This window comes from Pimephales promelas, chromosome 11 (genome assembly GCF_988280905.1).
Source record: "Pimephales promelas chromosome 11, fPimPro1.hap1.1, whole genome shotgun sequence".
Taxonomy (NCBI): Eukaryota; Metazoa; Chordata; class Actinopteri; order Cypriniformes; family Leuciscidae; genus Pimephales; species Pimephales promelas.
The window spans coordinates 16,939,424-16,960,356 of NC_142779.1; the positions used below are offsets into that span (position 1 = coordinate 16,939,424).

At 35.2% G+C, this 20,933-nt stretch overlaps 4 protein-coding genes across 8 annotated transcripts; 3 read left to right on the plus strand and 1 right to left on the minus strand.

Annotated features, from left to right (window-relative positions):
* Window positions 1–1,067: 1,067 nt before the first annotated feature.
* Window positions 1,068–18,634, minus strand: rassf4a (Ras association domain family member 4a). 4 transcript variants are annotated; one of them, XM_039672220.2, is made up of 12 exons: window positions 18,505–18,622; window positions 18,343–18,373; window positions 12,196–12,282; window positions 12,032–12,107; window positions 5,074–5,219; window positions 4,051–4,133; window positions 3,726–3,886; window positions 2,827–2,928; window positions 2,699–2,750; window positions 2,479–2,600; window positions 1,565–1,662; window positions 1,068–1,480 (listed from the first exon to the last, which is right to left on the minus strand). In XM_039672220.2, exons 3-12 carry the CDS (start codon window positions 12,249–12,251, stop codon window positions 1,411–1,413), a joined length of 966 nt encoding a protein of 321 aa, XP_039528154.2. In that variant the 5' UTR covers window positions 12,252–12,282; window positions 18,343–18,373; window positions 18,505–18,622; the 3' UTR covers window positions 1,068–1,410. The 4 variants fall into 4 exon arrangements, with proteins under 4 accessions (XP_039528154.2, XP_039528153.2, XP_039528155.2 ...); XM_039672219.2 differs by lacking the exon at window positions 18,343–18,373 and having other exon boundaries at window positions 18,505–18,634; XM_039672221.2 differs by lacking the exons at window positions 18,343–18,373; window positions 18,505–18,622 and adding an exon at window positions 16,416–16,439.
* On the plus strand, window positions 6,616–7,443 carry LOC120479584 (protein DEPP). Its single transcript, XM_089117107.1, has 2 exons — window positions 6,616–6,758; window positions 6,871–7,443. The coding sequence occupies exons 1-2, from the start codon at window positions 6,631–6,633 to the stop codon at window positions 7,241–7,243; spliced, it is 501 nt and encodes a 166-aa protein (XP_088973233.1). The 5' UTR covers window positions 6,616–6,630; the 3' UTR covers window positions 7,244–7,443.
* Window positions 13,013–15,270, plus strand: cxcl-c13b (CXC chemokine 13b). 2 transcript variants are annotated; one of them, XR_016145534.1, is made up of 5 exons: window positions 13,013–13,122; window positions 13,762–13,891; window positions 13,986–14,069; window positions 14,197–14,993; window positions 15,086–15,270. XR_016145534.1 is itself a non-coding variant. In XM_039672222.2 (4 exons), exons 1-4 carry the CDS (start codon window positions 13,065–13,067, stop codon window positions 14,303–14,305), a joined length of 381 nt encoding a protein of 126 aa, XP_039528156.2. In that variant the 5' UTR covers window positions 13,013–13,064; the 3' UTR covers window positions 14,306–15,270. The 2 variants fall into 2 exon arrangements, 1 of the variants encoding a protein (XP_039528156.2); XM_039672222.2 differs by having other exon boundaries at window positions 14,197–15,270.
* cxcl18a.1 (chemokine (C-X-C motif) ligand 18a, duplicate 1) lies at window positions 15,130–17,303 on the plus strand. Its single transcript, XM_039672225.2, has 4 exons — window positions 15,130–15,270; window positions 15,386–15,518; window positions 16,445–16,522; window positions 17,119–17,303. The coding sequence occupies exons 1-4, from the start codon at window positions 15,198–15,200 to the stop codon at window positions 17,198–17,200; spliced, it is 366 nt and encodes a 121-aa protein (XP_039528159.2). The 5' UTR covers window positions 15,130–15,197; the 3' UTR covers window positions 17,201–17,303.
* Window positions 18,635–20,933: the final 2,299 nt, after the last annotated feature.

Sequence of the window (20,933 nt, forward strand, 5' to 3'; positions counted from 1 at the left end):
AGGATATGAATTGTTGATAGAAAGAATTACAATTGAATTTTTGATATCAAAAATGTAATTCTTGATATCAACAATTGAATTTTCACTAGTGAAATGTCACCATAGACTGCCATTCAAAATCAATTGTTGATATCAAGAATTGATTTGATTTCTCACTAGTAGAAATATAATTTTTGATATCAAAAATTACATTGTTACTAGTAAAAATGTTAATTCCAGATATCAATAATTAAAGTGTCATTAGTCTATTGTACAACTTATCAAGCTGTCGATTGTAAAATAATTAGTTGTAAGTTTAGTTATACCCTAACAGTTTTTTGAGTCCAGGAACACAGGTTAAAAACTGTCAAACTGTCAAAGCAGGGCTGTAGTAGGTAAAGACGCTGCCCGCTTTCGCCTATCTCCAGCAGGGGGCGTTCAACTCCGCATGGAGTGACTGCCGTGCACCTATAGGCAGCAGGCGCATTTACATTCAACGTACAAAAAATGTCAAGTGTTCTTGACAGGTTATAGCTATTATTCCAAAAGCCATAAATATTCCTACGTTGTACTCAAAAATAAAGAATATAATAGATTTCACTACATTTCTGTTGTCAATACAAACCACATTCTTAAGTACAAATACATTTCAAATCATTATTTACAAATCATATCTAAAATATAAATGACTGATTCTACAAGAGTACACAAACGCATTTTATTTTTTTATATGAGTTTATTTTTTCTCTTTGTGCTACTTGTTCAGGAAACGGAACCACCTTAAGTAAAGTTCCTTGTTCCAGTATGTAACATGGGCACTCCAGCGCTTGTGGGAACAAGGGTCACTCAAAGAACAATGACAAACGCTCATTGTGAACGTGAGGGAAACAACATTTTTTCTCAAGCAATAAAACAATGATTTGAGGCAATCAAATGAAAAACCTCAGGACTGTATTGTAATAGAATAAATAGGTTCATTAGCATCAATTTGAAATATAATCATAACAGCAAATTGACTTTTAATAGGCGAGTACAAAACTAACATGACACTGTATGTTAGCAAAACAGAGATGATACACAAGACCGAGTGAACAATTCCTTATATATTAGATTTATTTTAAAATGTATAAAATGTAACATTATTACTGTACAAACATGTCAGGCGTGTATACGTTATGTAACGTCTTTTAAAATCATGGAGCATAAGTGCATCATAAAATAACATTCTAGGTCTTTTGTGACACCTGAGAATTATGGTTACAATTCATTTCAGCTGTTAATTACTAGATACAAGTAGATTATACTTTTCATATACTAGTTATTGTGCTGATGTCTTCACCAAAAATTAAAAACCTAAAATTATCTGTGGCTCACTGCTGTTGACTGTACAATAGAAAAGATGCCAGTGTTTTAAACCATCAGCACATTTTCTCACACATAATTTGCACCGTCAGAGATGCCATCCAATTTCTGCAATATCATTGACCTCAGTGCTCTGTATCTGTAAAAAACAAAAGTACACTTAAGATAAAAATTAATATATTGTTGTGTTGTTGAGGGAACAAAGAATTTTGTGCTTGCTTACTTTCTTGTCAGTTTTAAAATCTCTCTCTCTTCCTCCTCTTTCAATTTCTTGATGAAACTGTCCAAAACGGGCATTTCAAACTTAATATACTGTGCAACCTGAAAGACAATGCATTAATACATTAACCACTGAAATATAAGCAATGTATGTTCAGAATATTAACAAAAAACAGCATAGTAATCACACATATACTGTAGTACTGTTCAAGGTTTGGGGTTGGTAAGATTTGTTTATGCTTTTGAGAGATGTCTCTTATCCTCACCAACCTTATTCGCCAAGTCTGCATTTATTTTATCAAAAATACTGTACATTAAAAACAGCAATGTTGTGAAATACTATTACAGTTTAAAATTGCTGTTTTCTATTTGAATATTTTAAAATATAATTTATTCTGAGATTATTGATGAAAAAGCTGAATTTTTAGCAGCCATTATTCCTGTCTTCCGTGTCACATGATCCTTCAGAAATCATTCTATTATGCTAAAAAAACATTTCTTATTATCAATGTTGTACTGACTAATATATATATATATATATTTTTTTTTTTTGTGGATGTCATGATTAAAAAAAAATCTGGATTATTTGATGAATAGAAAGTTTAGTAGAATAGCATTTATTTGAAATAAACTCTTTACTGTATTTTTAAATCAATTTAATTAAATTGATTTTGCTGTATAAATGTATTGTATGTAAAAAAAAATACTGACCTTAAATTTTTTAACACTAGTTTATACATATGCAATAGAATTATATGTACCATTGTTATTCCACTTGGAAAGATCCTAAAATTAGACTTGATATCTGGAAGTGACATCATTGTTTACTGTATCTAAATTTGAACACCAGAATTGTTTTGCACCAGAAAAGTTTGCCAGATTACCTATTGTGAACTTTGAAATGTACAAAATACTCACATCATATGTAATCTCTTCACCAAGGTCCTTTTCCATAATAAATAATCTGGCGATTTTTTCACATGGACCATGCAGCAGGCGAGATACCAAAGGGTATTCTGTGTCCTTCAGTTTTGTTTTCTCTGGGAGCAAAAGATGGGGGGAAAAAAATCATATAATCTACACATTGTTGATGCTTGCACAAACTAAACACTGTAAACTTAAGAATGACAAGCCTTACCCCCTGATGCATGAACTAAGTAGAGGTCAAACTCATCTGCCTTACTTTCAACCTGCACAGAAGTATAAAACGGAGAAGTAAAAGAGTAGAACAGATCTTCATATTCAGCTGAATTAGGGAAAACTTACCCGGAACTTATTAAGAAGCAAGTTAAGAACTTGCTGTGTTGTTAAAGTGCTGTTCACTCGTACATTTGTCACTGATCCATATGATGGAGTAAAAACTGATGTCTGTAAAGAAAGGAGATCGAGTTCAGCAATAGTTAATAGGATGTTCAATCGTTCATAAATGATGTGCTACAAGATTACTGTAAAATTTGGCAAATTAAGGTTTTAAAAAACATAAGATACAATAAAATGAGCTACAATAAAGATTAATCAAGTTAATAAAATAAAATGTATACTATACAATACAATAAGTTATAAAAGCAAGGTAATATAGTCTGTGGTGATGATAAATTGATCTATGCCATAAGACAATTGCACTTCTGTTTCATGTTTTAGCAGATGCTTTTGTTCACAAATGAAGCAAAAATAAATGATAGTGTACAGTAAAACTATTTGCAACAGTAGAATTTACATGTGTGTGTGTGTGTGTGTATGCATAAATCTCCACACCTGCAAAGGGACCAGGCCAACTTATATGACCTTCGAGGACCATTAATGAGAGAGGCAGACGACAACAGATAATAAAAGCACATGGTGCAGCAAAAGGGAAGGCCTGCACAGGAAAACACTGCCTCTCAACACCTGCATCCATCTCACAACACTGATGTACAGCATAAACACTTAGACGACAGACACTTCCCTTAGTTGCTGCAGTGGCACTTTATGAGAGCACCAGGCCAGGCATGTTATCTTTCAGTGAGCACTATTGCACTATTGTCCTGAGCTTGGAGCATGAATACTTCCAACTCATCTCTGCCTTCTGCCTGTAAGGCTGCCCTGGTGTTCTCGAAGTGAAAGCTTTATAGATAATCACAGTTCAAGTTTAACTTTGCTTATTTAGAATAATAAAATAAACTTACTTTGTGGTTGTAGAAATGGCCATTGATGGAGAAGCGGTTTCTTTTTATTCTCTGTGAATCGGCAGAGTTGTGGATTTTAGATCTTCTTTGAATATTTACAAAGCTCGCATCACTTCTGGTTCTCAGCAGTTGAGGGATGTCTTCCTCAGCAACATCCACACCTGCAGCAGGACAGCAATCAGAGACGTATTATTATTAAGATGAGACATTCGGAGATCAATTCAGTTGCGAATTATAGTCTATAACAACCTTCAAAATTAAAAAGAGCATTTAAAGATTTTCCTAATTTTTTGTGTGGAAAGATCTGGATCTTTTTCATACTCACTGGGTTCAGGTGTACCACTGATTTTGTTGTTGTTGGGCTCTAAAGAAAACTGGTATGAAAAACTCTGTTCACCATTTTCATTCCTGTAAAGAACAAAAATGTCTAATTGAATGATATCATGATGAACTATAAGCTTTCAATGGATATGGTACAAAAAAAGGATGGAAAAAATGGAATAATGTCAATTATTCTGTTCTTTTTCAGCAGCTGTTGAAGCAAGACTATATTATATTTTCTATTTATTTAAATAAAGTTCAGAAAATGTGTAGGCCTAACCACATTTTTGTTACCAATATTTGGAATAAACTTTAAACCCCTTATTTGTGTTTGAACCGAGGTTACATTAGGTAACCGATGTGCTCTCTTACAAGAGATTCTCTCGTAGCTTACGCTACGGGAACCCTTTGTCAACAGAGTGCGCCCCAAGCATCCACTAGCTACATGAGTCTCAGGGAATCTCAGGGATCCCAGATAAGTGGAGAATAAGGCGGCCAGCAACGCGAGCCGGCACGAATACATAAGCACTCATTGGGAATACAGAGCGGCTAAGCATGTAATAAGAATCATTTTTTGGCTTCAATATCTCTAAAAGATTAATCTTTCCCATAGCATAAGCTATCTTGCGCAATACGAGAGAACTATCGTAAGGGAGCAGTCGTGACTAGCTAGTTGATTTCCTCAACGATGCATCGTACCATGGTAGTTAAGCAGCGAGTTATGTCACTGTACGGGAAACGCACCCCTGAATCAACACCTACCAAATTACAGCTATGATAAAAAGTACCTTAAATCTCAAAGAAAATAATTTATTGGATTTTAGGAAAAGTAAAAAAGCATCATCTTAATTCTAATAATTAATTCTAAGCTGACCGAGAAAGATAAAAAAGAGCAGTCAATTTAACCTAGCTTTCCACCTATATGACCTTTGGATTGAGACATCTATGATTGAATTAATGAAAGAAACATATTGGAGTTACGATCTAATGAAAGAAAGGAGACATCTGGGTGTGTTGTTCCACCCACCTGCTGGACTCTGAGCTCTCCGACCTCCACGCACCCGTGCAGGCATAGCGAAAGCGCTCGTTGTCATCATGCATTTGCAGTCTGATTGGCCTCTTTAGGCCCCAGGAGATGTTGAGTAAACCCTCCACGATCAGCTCACCCTCTTCCTGCAAGAAATAATAATAATCATGATTAACTCTTTTGTCAGATGGAGGAAATCCTGCTGGGCCATGTCTCAGCTCGGTTTCAAGCGTACGTGCTGAAGAGGCAGTTGCAAACCAAAGAATTTCAATTGCAGACGGTGAAGTTATGGAAAGACACATTGGGAGGAGTAGCACACGTATTAGATGTATTATTTTCTGAGTGTGATTCTGAACAATGATGTGCTTACAATTCACTAATATTAACTATTAGTTCAGCGTTGAATGGAAAATGTCACAATGCTTTAATACACATTCTAATCATTTCAATTTTCAGTGACACAAAAAAAAGCATTCTAATATGAGAATGCTCAAGAAACATTTATTATTATTATTATTATTAACAGTTGAAAATGGGAGTGCTGCTTAATATTTTTTGGAAACCATGACATATTTTTCTTTGATATATGATTATGATTAGGTATATGATTCTTTCATGGAAATGAAGTACAAAAGTACAGCATTGACTTAGAAATCTTTTGCAACATTATAACTGTCTTTATATACATTATTATAAATTAACGTTAAATTAAACCATGGATTTCTTGGAGAGAAAAAAAAAATCACTCTCCTTTGAAGAGTAGTGTACAATATAGCATCATCATGAGGTTGTGAGCTTTTCAGATTGGGAAGTGATGTCAGGCTTAGCAGACTTCATGCAGTTCTTTTCAGGCAGAAACGTGCCACTTAACGTGCCATAGTCTTAACACTATCAAGGCCTAAGTCAACAAAGTGGATAAGTCTCTTCCGTCCACATACAAAAAACAATATTGTCTGACTACTGCATGTGACAGAGCTAAATATACCTCAGAGATTAAACAAGATTCAGGACAGCTGCTTAGAATAGCTGGTTGTAACAGATGCATGCAACAGGTTAAACCTTTTAAACATATATAAATAGAAGGCTGAGACACTATTAGCTCTACGGTATGCCATACCTTTGATTTTAGCTTAAAGGTGAATCTGAGGTGAGAAAACATACATGTGAACGTTATAATTCACATCTCTGATATTATTACCAGCTGTGTTTCACCTAAAAACCCATAGTCAGCAAACCACAAAACCTCAGTGTTAAAACAAACTCCATAATTTTATAGCTGGAAGAATTTATGTCAACATGCTATTTTCAATCCAAAAACCCTCGACCAAAGTAACAATCTGTAGTGGTGTTTGCAGCTGTTGTAATTGTGAGTGAGCATAGTCAAGTGTCATGTAGGTGGAGGGCCGAGTGCTCCCAGACTCTCATTGTTTCTGCAATGTAAACATTCAGGGCAGCTGCGGTCAGCTTCCTCTCTACTCTCCGTTCAGCACACACACACTTCCTGTCAGTCATGCAAGGTCAGAGCTTAGCTAAATTTAGCACCATTGGCCTTGGCTTATGGTCCTTAACTGCCGGGGCTGTATAAAAGGAGTTGATCTGCCTCTAAGCCAGTCCAGAACAAACCAAACACAGGCACAACCTCTCCACAACAATCACCACTCTGATGCTAGAACCTTGTCTTACAGGTAAATTTGAGATATCTGATCAACTGAATGATTAAATAAACATTTTTTTAAATCAAATCTCATTACAAATGCAGGCTGCATAAATAACTAACTGTTGCTCATCCCTCTCCAGGATGAAACCCAGAAGATTACTGCTGTCTGTGGCTCCTCTACCGACAATAACGGAGTCGCACGAGGACCTCTCGCAGACCCTGGATGAATATGTGAACTCCATTAAAGAATTGGCCCAGCCCGCTTGCGGCCCTTTGAGGATATCCAGGACTCAGAGGCGTAAACCCGTGGGGAAGCACACAGGCTCTTCCAGGGCTCTGCGACCCTGCTGCATTTCGCTCGGCCTGGATGAGGTTACGCTGAGGTTCAGCAGCCAGAAGGACTGTGGCACTAAAGATCCACTGGACTGGTTGTTTGCACAGACACACTTACAGTCACACGGAGAGAATTTGCGCAGGACCGACAGCGCACCTGCTGCTTTGTGGTTACTCTAATGCGCCAAAGCATGTGTGACATGCTGATGGGCGGATAACACTGAACGTTTGATGGATGAACGCAATGGAGGATTGAACTGAACTTCTTAATTTATTGTCTGAACAAACTTTTTGTACAAATGTGCTAATGTTTACATGTTTGCTGTCAAAGGCATGGTTTTCTACATTCTATGCTTTTTAAAATAAAAAATAAATAAAATCTATCTATCTATCTATCTATCTATCTATCTATCTATCTATCTATCTATCTATCTATCTATCTATCTATCTGAGTGTGTTTTAAACTGATAAAGAACTAACATGACCATAAGTCAAATTGTGCCTGTATAATACACATAGACAATATAATAATATTGAGCATGATGGTGAGACAAGGGAGAACAAAATGCATAAATAGGCTAATCCTAATAAATATGTTATGGAAGTTCTAGCTTGAGAATACTTTCATCTGACAAAAAGCTTTCTGTAAACCTTCATTTTGACAGATCAATAGTTTCCCACAGTATTATCCCTTAGCAAATTATGCAAATGAAACAAGGCCAGGGGCTAAAACACAAAACTAAATCTATTTGCGGTTCTAACCCCGTCTATTGCAGTTTCAGGTCCACAAGGCAAGTTTTTTGAGATGTAAGTCCAGTTATGCAGCGACCTCTGCTGGCAGCTGCTTTTACAGCATGCACTGTCTAAACATAACCAGCAGAGCGACACTGACCTGACACTGAGTGCGCACAGAGAAAACATGTTGGAAAGAAAAAAATAAAACATATTTTCTCATATCATCACATTTTTCTATTTACATTATTTTATATGTAATGCAAAAAGGAAGAATTAAGTTTAATGTCGACTATGCAGAAAGAACATCCATATAATTTCTTTCTGATCAATGTTATTTTATAGAAATTGCTCACAAAATGTTTGTTCTTGCACTTGGTCAACTTTAAAAAGAGGAATAAATCAAAATAAACAATAAAATACAAAGAAAATTCTCTCAAAGATGTGATGCACAAACCTGGCAAATTTTCAGTTTCAATGATTAGTTTTTCTGTAGTAGGCTTAGGCTATATTAACACGTTTTTTGGAGTGGTACACCCAGATTCCTGGAAGTATCCAAAAAGGTCAGAGCAAACGACGTGGGTGGTTGCTGGAGTCTAATGGCTCATATTGAAAGATTAAACAAACAACCAGAAGCATTGTGAGTGGAATGTGATCTTGCAATAAAGCCTTTCTAAGAAAGCGGCACTGGTAAATCATCTTCATTTTATATGTTATATATTTATATATTTTGTCAGAATACACAGCTCATTTTTAATGATCTTATCAATGGAGATATTCCCATAGTGCCGCAGGGCTACCTTGAAGGTTGCTGGTTAAGTCCTGCAAGAAGTAAACTATCTTTGGGACCAAGAGCATGACAACTCCTGCTACATTAATACTGTACATATTATAGCATTTTATAGTGATATAGCAGTTCTGTGACCGTGGAGAGCAAAGGTTTGTTTCTCACTGGTTAAAGAGCCCTATATCCAAAATGGCTGCCGTCAGCCAAGCTTGAAATTGACTTTATAATTGTTTTACCCAGAGTACTGCTTAATACATGGTTTCTGAGACTATTTGGGAAGAAATTCATAAATTATGTAGATTTGTTTATTTGTCCTATTTTTGAACTTCAAATTCAACATAGCAGCCAATTTTTGGCTCATTAAATGACATGTTCTTAAAATTGTCATAGAGCCTTAATATCAAATGAAAGCTCTGCTTATGCTGAGTTCAGTGGACGGTCAAATTACAACATATACATCAGATGTCTGGGGTGGAACCAAAGAACGTAGGGAGTCAGAGGAGGAGAGGATATTTTCAACACTAATAATAATTATAAATATATCTGTGAGCAGAAATGATCAGGGTTCAAGCATTCAAGGCCTTTAAGCATTATCTGTAAAAGATATTGTTTTATTTAGCAAGCATGTATCCACTTATATCATAGATGAAAAAGACCATTTACAGCCAATTTACCATAGGATATATGTTTTTTTAAGCTTTTTAACTGTTATAGCACCACCTATTGCCACACTTGTTTAGAATCATATGTTGTATATGCTCACCTATTTTCGTGAAGTGTCGGGTATTCATTTAATTGGGGATATTTAATGAATGATTTGATTGACAGCAGTGGTTCTAGAGGCAATGTTGTTCAGAATGAGGAGATCTATCAAATAATATGAATATTGTGTTGATGTGAGAAATACCAAGGGATTACTGAGGCGTAAAACTTCTTAGCGCCACCTTGTGGCTGATTTTATTCAAAATTCTCACAGACCTCAAGGGCCATGAGTCGAACATGCCCACCAAGGTTCCTTCCAATCGGCTTCCATTAACCTTGTCTAATAGGTGCTCAAAATTAATTGGCCGATGGCAGACATGTTTTTTTTAGATACACCAATGTCCTCATAGATAGACAATCATAGCACTTTGGACAAAGACAGTACATGCCAATTTTCAATTCAATCGGACTTACGGTTGTGTGATTATAGCCATTGTCATGTTTTTTTCCCCCTGTTATAACGCCACCAAGTGTCAAATCGATTTTTTATCACATTGAGCCTATACACATGTACGAAGTTTCGTGAAAATCTCATTTTGTTCTCGAATTATAGCCATTTTAGAAAAAGTGGCTTTGCCAAGGTCAAACATTTGGTGCCCCTTAGCGTACATGAATATAAATTTTGATTTATTCGATTATTACTGATTTTCAGACTCCAGAGAATTATTCTTCACTGGTTTGGTTCCGATCCGGAAAAATCCAGTAGCACCTCAATGCAGAACATGAGATCCACGGGGAGGAGTCGGATCACGATCCAAGGGGTGGAGATGGGTAGGATTAGGTTTAGAGATCAGGGGGCGGAGTTGGTTAGGTTTACTTGTATGTAAGGTGCGAGGAGTTGGATCTGGATCCGACTCCTCCCCATGGATTTCATGTTCCGCAGTGAGGACCATCTCGAAAAATCGGAACTAGTTTGCACAAGTAAGTTTGGGACAAAATCCAAAATGGCGGAAAATGTATCCAGCCGATATTAAGTCACGAATTCCAATGATATAAGACATTTGAGTCTATGACAAACGGTCTAGGAGTTAGGAACGATTTCCAACTTTTGATTGCTGTAGCGCCCCCCATTGGCCGATTGGGGTGATATCATGTCAGTCTCTCCCCAAATTGAGACCTACCATCTGACCAAGTTTAAAGTCTAGGCCTTACGGTTTGGTCTGTACAATCAGTTTTAGAAGAAAAATAATTAAAATCCTGACATAATTAAAATCCAACAAAAGCACAGTAACAGCAAGCTTCAGAAATATGCGAGTCTCAACCAGAAACAAATAAGAGACACGCACACACCCTCTCTCTCTCTCTCTCTCTCTCTCTCTTAAGCACTGAACTTGATCTTCCAGCCTGTATTATGTACAAATGTGGCATATTAATGGATAAACTTCTTCTACCATTTATGCCATCTAATTGCAAAAAAAGGTGTCCTATTATACGTATAAAATGTTGTCACAATCAGTTATTTTAGGCACTATGTCTGTCAGAGCATTGGAAAATCTCTTTACTTTCAGTATCGTACTGACTGAGGTTAAACTCGTTCTCAAACACAAGCAGCCTGGAGGGATTTCCCAGATACTTTAACAGATCCAACAGAGCATAACAATGTGACAGACTGTCCTGTTTGCTGACAGACCAGACCAACCCTAATATTAAAAACAGCAATAAGTTAACTTGTTGAGATAAAATTAGAAATAATTAGGAGGGGTTTTTTTGTGTGTGTTTTTTTGCCATCTCGGTCGTTCACACGAAAGCAATTGATTTTGAGATGCAATTGCTCTCAAAAGTGATGGGAAAAATGTGAGAGAAGTCAGTTGTTTTCACTGGACATTTTAATTAAACTTTCAGAGGTAAAAAAAAAATCTTTTTAAAACACAAAAAAAGCAATGATGAATTGTTCACAATAAGATCTATAACACGCATTTAGAAAATAGATCCAGTGAATTTCCATTTCATACTGACTTTAAGATTTAAATCATCATCTAGCACTAACCTAAAGGGTTAATAGGTTACAGCAAAGGTTTAACACAATTTTTTAAAATAAATATTTAATAATCTTTAATTCTCTACATTATAATGTTTTGTTTATATTTACTTGTAGCACACAAAATTTATTTTTATTTTTTATTTATTTATCTTTTTAAAACAAAAACAAAACAAATTACAATTAATATGGGCTATCTATAAACCATATTATTCATATTTACAATAGGAAAATAATTTGGGGTTTTTTTTCACATAATTACAAAACTACCCATGGTAGCCTTAGAGACAATGACATTTATTATTATATTATTATTATGAACTGAATAACAATTGACCCTACAATAAATGTTTCAGAGTATCAACAAAATAATAATAATAATAATGCATGGTTGTAATGATGTTACAGTTCAATTTGGGATAGGTTCTGCATAAAAAAATGAAGTCGATCATGTGTCATCAAGGCCCATTTTACTGTATGTGTTTCAGTGCGTTTTAAGGCTACGGTCTGCAGAGAGTGACAATCAGCTGTTCTGAACACTCATTCCAATGTCCCACATACGAAATCCCATTCCGAGACAATAGCCATTTGTATCACACACTCTGACGCAACTCTTCTGTAGGTAAGATTAGGTCTATTAATCACCAACCAGAACACACAAAAGATTTGATCCAGATCCACAGTTATCACTTTCACTGATGTTACATACCTCACGAGTGCGAAGCTGAAAGCTTTTTCCTTCGTGGTAGCAGTTATACGTTTTTAGAAGGGACATAATATCAGACCTGAAAAAGACAAAGGTGTTACACTGAGGGCTTTCGTTTGGGAGGTGTGTTTTTAATGTCCAGCGTGTATCAGACGTGGAACTCTTACTTTGCAATAACTTTCTCCCCATTCAGCCTCACATAGATGATCTTGTCAGGATTCATGGTGGTGTTCCCTTGATAGAATGACTTTCAGCTATAAGAGCAAGACAATGGAAGAGAAAGGTAGGAAAACGAGAACAGGTTAATAATAGGCTATAATGAATGAGCGAGCGAATCAGGATATGCCATGTGTTATGTGACTCATCATGATCCAAAAGGACCCATTTCATCATCTTGTGCAGGAGGACCAAGTGAAAGTAATCACGGGAATGAGGGGAAATCACATGATCCTACAGTTAGACAATCTAGCAGTAAGTCTTGCCTTGACATGTTTTCAGACCTTCTGAAAGGTCACAAAGTAATACTTTTTATTTTTATTTTATATTCTATATGAATATATGGAAAAGTGATCTGTCAAGCTCAAAAAAAGAACAAAAACACCATAAAACTATGACAAGTGTGAATTAGTAATAGTAACTGGCTTGACACACTGACATGCCATTTTTGAATCTGACAAAGATGCAGATGAGATTCCACGTAAGGATAAGGAATATTTTCTGTGAAAAATGATTTCAGTCTGTTCCACATATTAAACTATAATCTGGCTTCAGAAGACTTTCAATACAGTGAAAAGAATATCAGCATATGGGTTTGGAATGACATAAGGGTGAACTGTATTGTGATTATGTGCATGTGACCAAGTTTTAAAAGATTCCTGAAGCAGTGGGTATTTGGAAATTCCTAGCTTTCTCATTCATGTCAAAATGGCTTGAAACTGGGAGTAGCGACAAAGCAGGAGTGTCATGGGAAGTCCCTCAGAGAGAGTATAAAACGCCAGCAGGTCATTCAGCAATAACCCACAGAAACACTCTCAACATGATGACACAGATAGCTTATGCTTTGCTGGCTTTCAACCTCAGTATACTCCTAACAGGTGAGTGTATGCGAACAGATGAACTACAGTAGATTCCAAAACCCTCTGAGCAGACAAATTTCTACTTGTTTTGTACATCAAGTTTTGCATAGATGTAATGCGATTTAACCATGTTGAATTAAATTATGGTAATCATAGACAGTAGACACTCCCAAAAGTTTGATTTTGGTAGAATTTGTCTTTTGTGTTTAGGCTGAATTTATTTGAAATAACTTAATTAAAGTTAAAAATATTTTCTTATACAAGTAACTTTCTGCTTTCTATTAGAATATATTTCAAAATGTAATTTATTCCTGAGATGGCAAAGCTGAATTTTCAGCATTACTCCAGTATTCAGTGTCACTTAATCCATGATCACATCATCACAGTTTTTTTTTTTTTTTTCTTGCTGCTTAATATTTTTGTGAAAACCATGATTCTTTATTTTTTGGGATTCTTTGATGAATAGAAAGAATATAAGAACAACTTTTTATTTTAAATAGAAATCATTTGAATCAAAATAGTTGTTACTGTCACTTTTGATTAATTTAATGCTTCTTTTTTAATAAAATGTATTTATTTGAAAAATAAAATATCTGACCCCTAACTTTTGAGTTACATCATGGTTGTTTATTAACTTTATTTTTTTATTTTTTACAGTCCAAGCGGTAGATAGTCAACATGTTCCAAAGACCTGTCAGTGTCCACAGGTCAAAAGCAGAGTCCATGGACCATTATCAGATCTCAAAGTCACTCCAAAAGGACCTAACTGCTTACAAAATGAGATCATGTAAGTAGTCTGCATATTTTACTTCATAAGATTCAAAATGTATAAGTGCACCATTGGGTTTACATGTTCTATTATTCTCTGTACTTTTCATTAGAGTCGTACGGCAGAAAAACAATAATCCTGTGTGTCTCAATCCCGAGGGACGCCAAGGAAAAAGACTGCTGAAATGTTGGCAAAGGTAAGAGAGTGTTATCATCAAATGAGTTTGTAAACAAAAGCCCAGCATATCCAAACATCACTCTCTCTAAATATCATGGTGGTCTGCATGTTTTAATACACTTGATCCATTTGTTTTTTTTTTTTAGGATGCAAAGGGGTGGCAAGGACAGTAAAAACTGCATACGCAGACAAAACCCAGGGCCAAGGCAAAGAAAGAGGATGCAGTCCAGAAAATCCAAGAAGGCCACATCTTAACCTCAAATTCTAAACAGATGGAGGCAGAAAACTTGACATTATCAGAAGAAGATCCCGCTCAAAGCCTATGGCGCTGCTGTACTTTCATATGTACTTAACAAGCCAAGAACACGAGAAAAGGCTGAATTCAGAGGAGTGCACATGTGTATGGAGCCCAAAGGAACAGCATATACAGTAACGAAGGCATGTTACAACAGGGACAGCATTTAACCTTGACATGCTGTACAGGGATGAGCTGAGCCCTGCTATTCAAGTCACATCGGCCAGTTGAACACATATTTAAGTTTATCATAAATTCATGTATTCAGTGATTATGTAAATAAAAATGTCTTTTTATAGTTTTACAGTTTAATGTGAAATTAACTAATAAACATGAACTACTGAGAATTTAAATGCGTTTCTCTACTTTCTTTTTTCTCATGTTTGTTTACATAGGACTGAACTCTGCAATACAATTCACCAATTGGACATCAAGTCATCCAAAAACTATTTGAAAGCAATTTCTATATTAAGGTTTTTAAACATCCAGTACTTGCTTTAAATCCATTAATAAAAGGCATGGAAATGTCTCAGAAATGAAAAGATGAAAAATGTGTGGGAACCCTTCGGTATGAACAATTCATCCTAAAAGAATTTAGTAAAGCATTTGATTAAAACAATAGCATCCCAGACCACAAAACCAGCAGAGGTAAGTAGACAGGTGTTGAGAAATCACTTATTTGTCTTGAAGCATTTCCTTGAAATCATGTGACTCTGATCCTACTTAATATGGCAAAACAGGAAACGCATAAAGGAGGGAAAGTGAGGGAGAAAAGCAGGACAGTTCTGTACACACTCAAGTGCAAACACACACAAAGAAAGACTCTCTTGTGAATGACGCAGCTTTAGTGAAATGGCTTTCAGAACTCAGCAAAGAAATGTGAGCATGCTGCTCTTGCTCTCAGTCTGCTTACACTTCATGACAGGTAGGCCTACAGTAGCGTTTAATGACTTATCAGGAGTGTTTGCAGATTTACATCAGATATTGGTCATGTGGGTGATGTGGGACACATGGCTTTATGTTTCTTGATCCGTCTTTAGAAAACAGGACTGCTGCAATATCCATTCGAGAAAAATGTGAGTGCATTGAGGAGACTGGCTCGGTGCAATGGAGAAAAATCAAAGACTACACAATTATACCGAAAGACGCTTTCTGCAACAAGGTTCAAATCATGTGAGTAAACAAACATCATTCCCATGCAAATTGAGAGGGATTTGATTGATTAATAAATAAAGCTTCCTAAAATATATAATGATCTTTGAATTGTTTGTGTTTAAAACCTTATCCTTATTCGCTTGTTTAAAACTTTTGCGGAAATCATGTCTAAACTTGGTCATTCCGATCGGGTCACACCTTCCACAGATTATTTGCTGAAATAATTTATCGCCCTCATGTCACTGAAAACTCGCATGACTTTTTTTTAATGTAGAACACATCAAGTGTTATGTCAGTGCTACTCTTTAGCAATAAAAAAAACATGTGATGATCACTGCCTGTCTAAATAATTGCAAAATACAAAGTAAGAAAATTACCTCTCAAAAAAATGCCCTTGCCTCCAAAATCTATAGTAATATTCAAATGCACTCTGTACTTTATACTGTAGAAACGAATTTGTCTTTAATAATTAACATGAAATTATATCCCTTCTGGAAGTTTTGAAATCCATTGTTAACAGTGAGTGATATAACACACTATCTCGTGTTGAGGCACATCGCAATATAATTTATCTGATGGGAAGCCCAAAGCCAGACTGTGGCACGATGGATTGTGCATCATTTTGGATTCGTTTAATTTCAATTTGGGCATGAGGGGGCATGATATGACAGATAATACCATTAAAATTCTTTCTCAAGAAACTGGAAATATTATCTCTGTTGCAGCAAGATAGTAAATGCAGATTTTTTTTTCTGGTATTTTGATGCCAAATGCAATAACCAAACAATGCAAATATTAAATACATTTTTGTATAATTAAGTTTAGAGTTCAACTGAAGTTTGTTCGGAAGGGTGACATGAGCAAATGACTCAGATCAAGAATTATGTATTCTGTAGTTTGAAGTGGTTTGCTCACATTTGACAACATAATGATCTCCTCCACAGACTCCAGCTGATAGATAAACGAGTTTGTCTAAATCCAGAGTCCAAGAAGGGAAAACAACTGCAAAGATGTTGGAAAAGGTATGTGAACAACAGCTGCCCTCTCTAAAGACAATTTTACAGTTATTTATAATGAATCCACTCATAAAAAATCTTTAAAAGGTAAAAATTAGACTGATTTAGAACTTCATTTAAGCAATTTCAATACATTTCAAAACTGACACCCTGTGGTAGAAGGAAATCCTAGCACTAGTAATATTTACTTCTGCCACAGGGTGGCAGTACACAAAAATTATCATTCTATAGATTCACTATAGCTCCCCTCTCGACATACATTCAACATATACAAAATCTATATTTACATATTAATAAATGAGCATTTAATAATTTAAAGATGTTTTAAAGTAACATGATATATTTATAGAAATATGATCAAAATACTTGTTAAACAATACTACAAGCCTTGCTTGCATTATACAGATTGTCTTGCCAATGCTTTCAGGGATGGTTGAGTCAGAATAAAAAGGTCTCTGGTAAATATTAAGTGTTTAAGTTGCCATTAATGGTGTGCATTGATAGGGTTGAGAATGCATTGTTGTTGTTGTTTTTTTGCTGTTGTTGTTGCTCAGCTTTTCAGGCCTCCCTAATAATTAAACCTTCACTGTTCTATTGTCCAGGATTGAATTCAACACACGGAAGAAGAAGGTCTGTCTGCTCAAGAGGAAGAGGAATGGACCAAAAAGTCCCAAGAAGAATTAACTCAACAGTTCTTAAGTTCTTTATAAAGAAATGTGTTATGTATATGGAATTTGTATATATTGTTTTTGTACTGCTCATTTCTAATAAAACATTTTTTTTAAAACGTGGTATTTGTGTATTTCATATGATAGTTATCCTGTATTTTTTTTTGTGCACATATCAGACATGAAGCTATTTGACAGAATTAAAATAACTAAAACTAAAATTCAAACTAAAATTGGTTAAAAACACAAAATGGCTCCTACTCAGTAAAGGAAATACATTTGAATATTCTATGAATTAACCCAATCTCTCTAAATGACTGTCCTCATCAATTATTAATAATGCCATTTTAGTGAAAAAGCAAGAAAACGCCTTTCAATGGAAATATATGAAGAGTTCAGATGCAAAAGCCTCTAAATGCCATTTGAAATTTTCTTCTTTAATGATGATTTTTATCAAACTTATATATTTAAGTTCAGTAATTTCACTTAAATGGCAATGATAATTACCTATTAATTGTTATTTAAGTGAAATTACTGAACTTAAATATACAAGTTTGATAAAAATCATCATTAAAGATGAAAATTTCAAATGGCATTTAGAGGCTTTTGCATCTGAACTCTTCATATATATATATAAATATATATACACATATATATATATATATATATATATATATATACACACACACACACACACACACACACACACACACTATCCACTGTGTCTTGTCACCCTTATAAAATGCATTAGGCTTATTTAAAAACTTTTAAAAAAAATTAAAAAAAAATTAAGTCTTATTTAAAAGAGGTCCTGTCTAGAGATGCTCCCCAACTCCATAAAATAATGACACTGTGAAGCCCCCCAACCAATTACTGTAAAGCAGCTGTGACTCTCATATAACGACTCTCATATATAGCATAACGACCTAAACCACTGCTGGATTTCTGCGTGACTATTTTGCAGAAGTTGGAAAGATTGGGAAGACAGAAAAAATGCAAAGTAGGCTATATATGATATTCTGCTATCATGAAAAGGAAAAATACACATATTAAAAAAATATCAAAATGGTGATTCACATCTGGTGCAAATGTAACGTTGTCAGAAGGTTCACTCAAATAGCCTAATCACTCAAGTTTGTTTTGACTGCTGTAAGCTACCTTGAAGAGTTTCAGAAGAAGCCTAAGGAGCCTTCAAAAGCAGACAACAGTAACGTTAGATACATAAAGCTCACCTGCAGAATTATTCAGAAAACACCTAAAATAAATCCATTTCCATTAATAAGGTGCTCTTTTCCATTTCATTGCATATTATCTCCTTACCATCTCACGAAACGCCGTTCCTTCGTAAGAGCTGACAGAGCCCAGCTGTTTTGTAAGACAACGTTTTATATTCCACTTCACTGTCACCCTTCTACTTCCTCGGGGATTATAATGATTCTACTCGTTGAGAAGACTGGCAGCTGTGTAATCCAATCCTACACTCCGCTGATTAACGGAGCCAATCAGAGACGTCCGTGGGCGGGAGACTATTGCGGTTGCCCTGGGAAACGCTGGGACCGTTCACACCGTTATTAGCATGTCTGTAAGATAATTATCATCAGGAGTCTTGCGATAAACCACTTGACAATTAAACTGCAAATGAAAGGGTGATGTTAAATTGCTTTCGGTCCACCTGTTATATTACAACTTTATTAATGCTTTTCAAATTTAAAGCTTTAGTTAAAATAAAATGTGGAACTTAACACGCGTTTAAATACAACACTAGATAGTTTCTTTCAGTGTAATAACTGGAGAACATGAGCTTCCTGTTTTAAGCTCAGTCTAGGAAAAATATGACTAAAAGGTCGGATAAAATATTTGAGGAAGTATATGCTTCAAGCTGCCAAGGGACTTCCTCCATGGGGGAGGATGGATTTGTTTTAAAGGGGAAATAATTGTATTAACAGGCATGCCAAAAAAGGAGATTTATTTATGAATTTACATGTTTCAAATTGCAAACCCAGAATCCTACTTGGATAGGCTACTGAAAATATTTCAGTGAGCAAATATGTAGGCCTATTCCCACCCCCCCTTTTAGCACTGCACATCTTCTGACTTCCAGTTTGTATTTCCACAACATGAAGGAAAGATCAAATGGATTTATGAACGAACCACTTGTTTTAAAATCCTCCCGGTTTACTGACATTTGTTTTGACGTCCTCTTTAAACATTACAATGCTCATGGTCACCAGCTAATAACTACATGAGAAATATAGAGTATGTGGCTAACGCAAAAACAGAAGTCAAAAACACAAAATTCTAAAGAAGGATGGACGCTTGTTTCTATTTTGCATAAGGAATATAGTGTCTCTCGGGCCTCAGCTGTGGTTAATAACAACGAAGAGTAAACTTAAGAGATAGAATTCTCAATTTTGTGTAAATTGTCCCCATTTACTCACCCATATGTCTTAATAAAGTATGACTTTCTTGTGTAAATAACAAAAGCAAGATTTATTGAAGAACAGTGCAACCTAACCATTTTGGTGACTATTGACTTCCATTGAAAGGATAAAAAAAGACCACAGGCCTATATTTTGTTCCACGGAAGAAGGAATGACATGAGGGTGAGTAAATGATGACAGATTTTTTTAATTTTGGGTGAATTATCCAATTTAAGCTAGATTGTTGCAAGAATATAAATGATCTCAGATCTGCGTAAATATGTGTTTCGACTTTATTTCATTTGAATTGTCTCAAATATAGAAAAGACACTATGCTAAATATAAAACGGAAATTATGACTCTATAGGCTAGACACTGGATACATTTAAATTCTGAGAGAACACATACAACTGCACTTCTGCTATTCATCACCATTCATCTGTGTGAAGGCAAATGGTATTGATCAGGGTCCAAGTTCACTTAAGGGAACATAAATCATCCTAATAGTGACTTGGCCCAAAACATCTATTTAAAACAGCTTTGATAATACTAAAAGCTAAAATCTCTGAATTTAAATAACAGTTATGCTATTTAAATGCCCCCTTTTAGTTGGCATAATTACATCATTAAACCACAAGAGCTTATGGGTATTTCCCATAGCTTTAATTTTGTATTTGATCATTTGTAGTTATCAAGGGTGATTTTTAAGCCAAAGAAGATCAAGAAAGATTTATTACTGGGTTTATTTGGGAGTGTAATTCTTGTAATTCTGAAAGCATCATTGCCTGACCCATGCTCATAGATTTTTCACCCCAGTTGTTTTGAACAATGTCTGCTCTGCGACTAGCTAATATTGGCAGTAAAATATGGAAGCTATTCGATTAACACAGTTAGAAGCACGACACAATTGCAATGTATTTATTGTTTAATAGAATATTTTTTCCATGAAGTAAAAACAACACATGAATGCAGCATATCCTATATTACTCAAGTATTCAGGATTTTGAAGACATCCATACAGGTTAATGGAGAGGAATTACGCCTTGGGGGGTTGCTGTCCTGTCTTTAGACTGAAAACCCTCTTGTCTGGGTCAGTATGATGAATTGCATCTCCTAATTGTATTGGCGTATGGAGACTGGGTACAGAAGATCCAGGCTTAAGGTTACAGACTGGAATAAAAGGCAGCTCTTTGACTAAAAGTGTTTAAATAGGGAGCTCGCTTCTTGTAAAAGAACTATGTTAACAATAGTAAGCATTTATATATATATATATATATATATATATATATATATATATATATATATATATATATATATATATATATATAC

Coding starts and splice junctions, on each gene's coding strand:
- LOC120479584 (XM_089117107.1), top strand. CDS start 6,631: ATGGTCCTTAACTGCCGGGGCTGTATAAAAGGAGTTGATCTGCCTCTA. Junction 6,759..6,870: donor GCTAGAACCTTGTCTTACAG/GTAAATTTGAGA, acceptor ATCCCTCTCCAG/GATGAAACCCAGAAGATTAC.
- rassf4a (XM_039672219.2), bottom strand. CDS start 12,251: ATGAATCCTGACAAGATCATCTATGTGAGGCTGAATGGGGAGAAAGTT. Junction 2,751..2,826: donor TGCTTCTTAATAAGTTCCGG/GTAAGTTTTCCC, acceptor ACTTCTGTGCAG/GTTGAAAGTAAGGCAGATGA. Junction 2,601..2,698: donor CTTAGTTCATGCATCAGGGG/GTAAGGCTTGTC, acceptor TTTTGCTCCCAG/AGAAAACAAAACTGAAGGAC.
- cxcl-c13b (XM_039672222.2), top strand. CDS start 13,065: ATGATGACACAGATAGCTTATGCTTTGCTGGCTTTCAACCTCAGTATA. Junction 13,123..13,761: donor CCTCAGTATACTCCTAACAG/GTGAGTGTATGC, acceptor TATTTTTTACAG/TCCAAGCGGTAGATAGTCAA. Junction 14,070..14,196: donor CTGCTGAAATGTTGGCAAAG/GTAAGAGAGTGT, acceptor TTTTTTTTTTAG/GATGCAAAGGGGTGGCAAGG.
- cxcl18a.1 (XM_039672225.2), top strand. CDS start 15,198: ATGGCTTTCAGAACTCAGCAAAGAAATGTGAGCATGCTGCTCTTGCTC. Junction 15,271..15,385: donor CTGCTTACACTTCATGACAG/GTAGGCCTACAG, acceptor ATCCGTCTTTAG/AAAACAGGACTGCTGCAATA. Junction 15,519..16,444: donor TGCAACAAGGTTCAAATCAT/GTGAGTAAACAA, acceptor TCTCCTCCACAG/ACTCCAGCTGATAGATAAAC.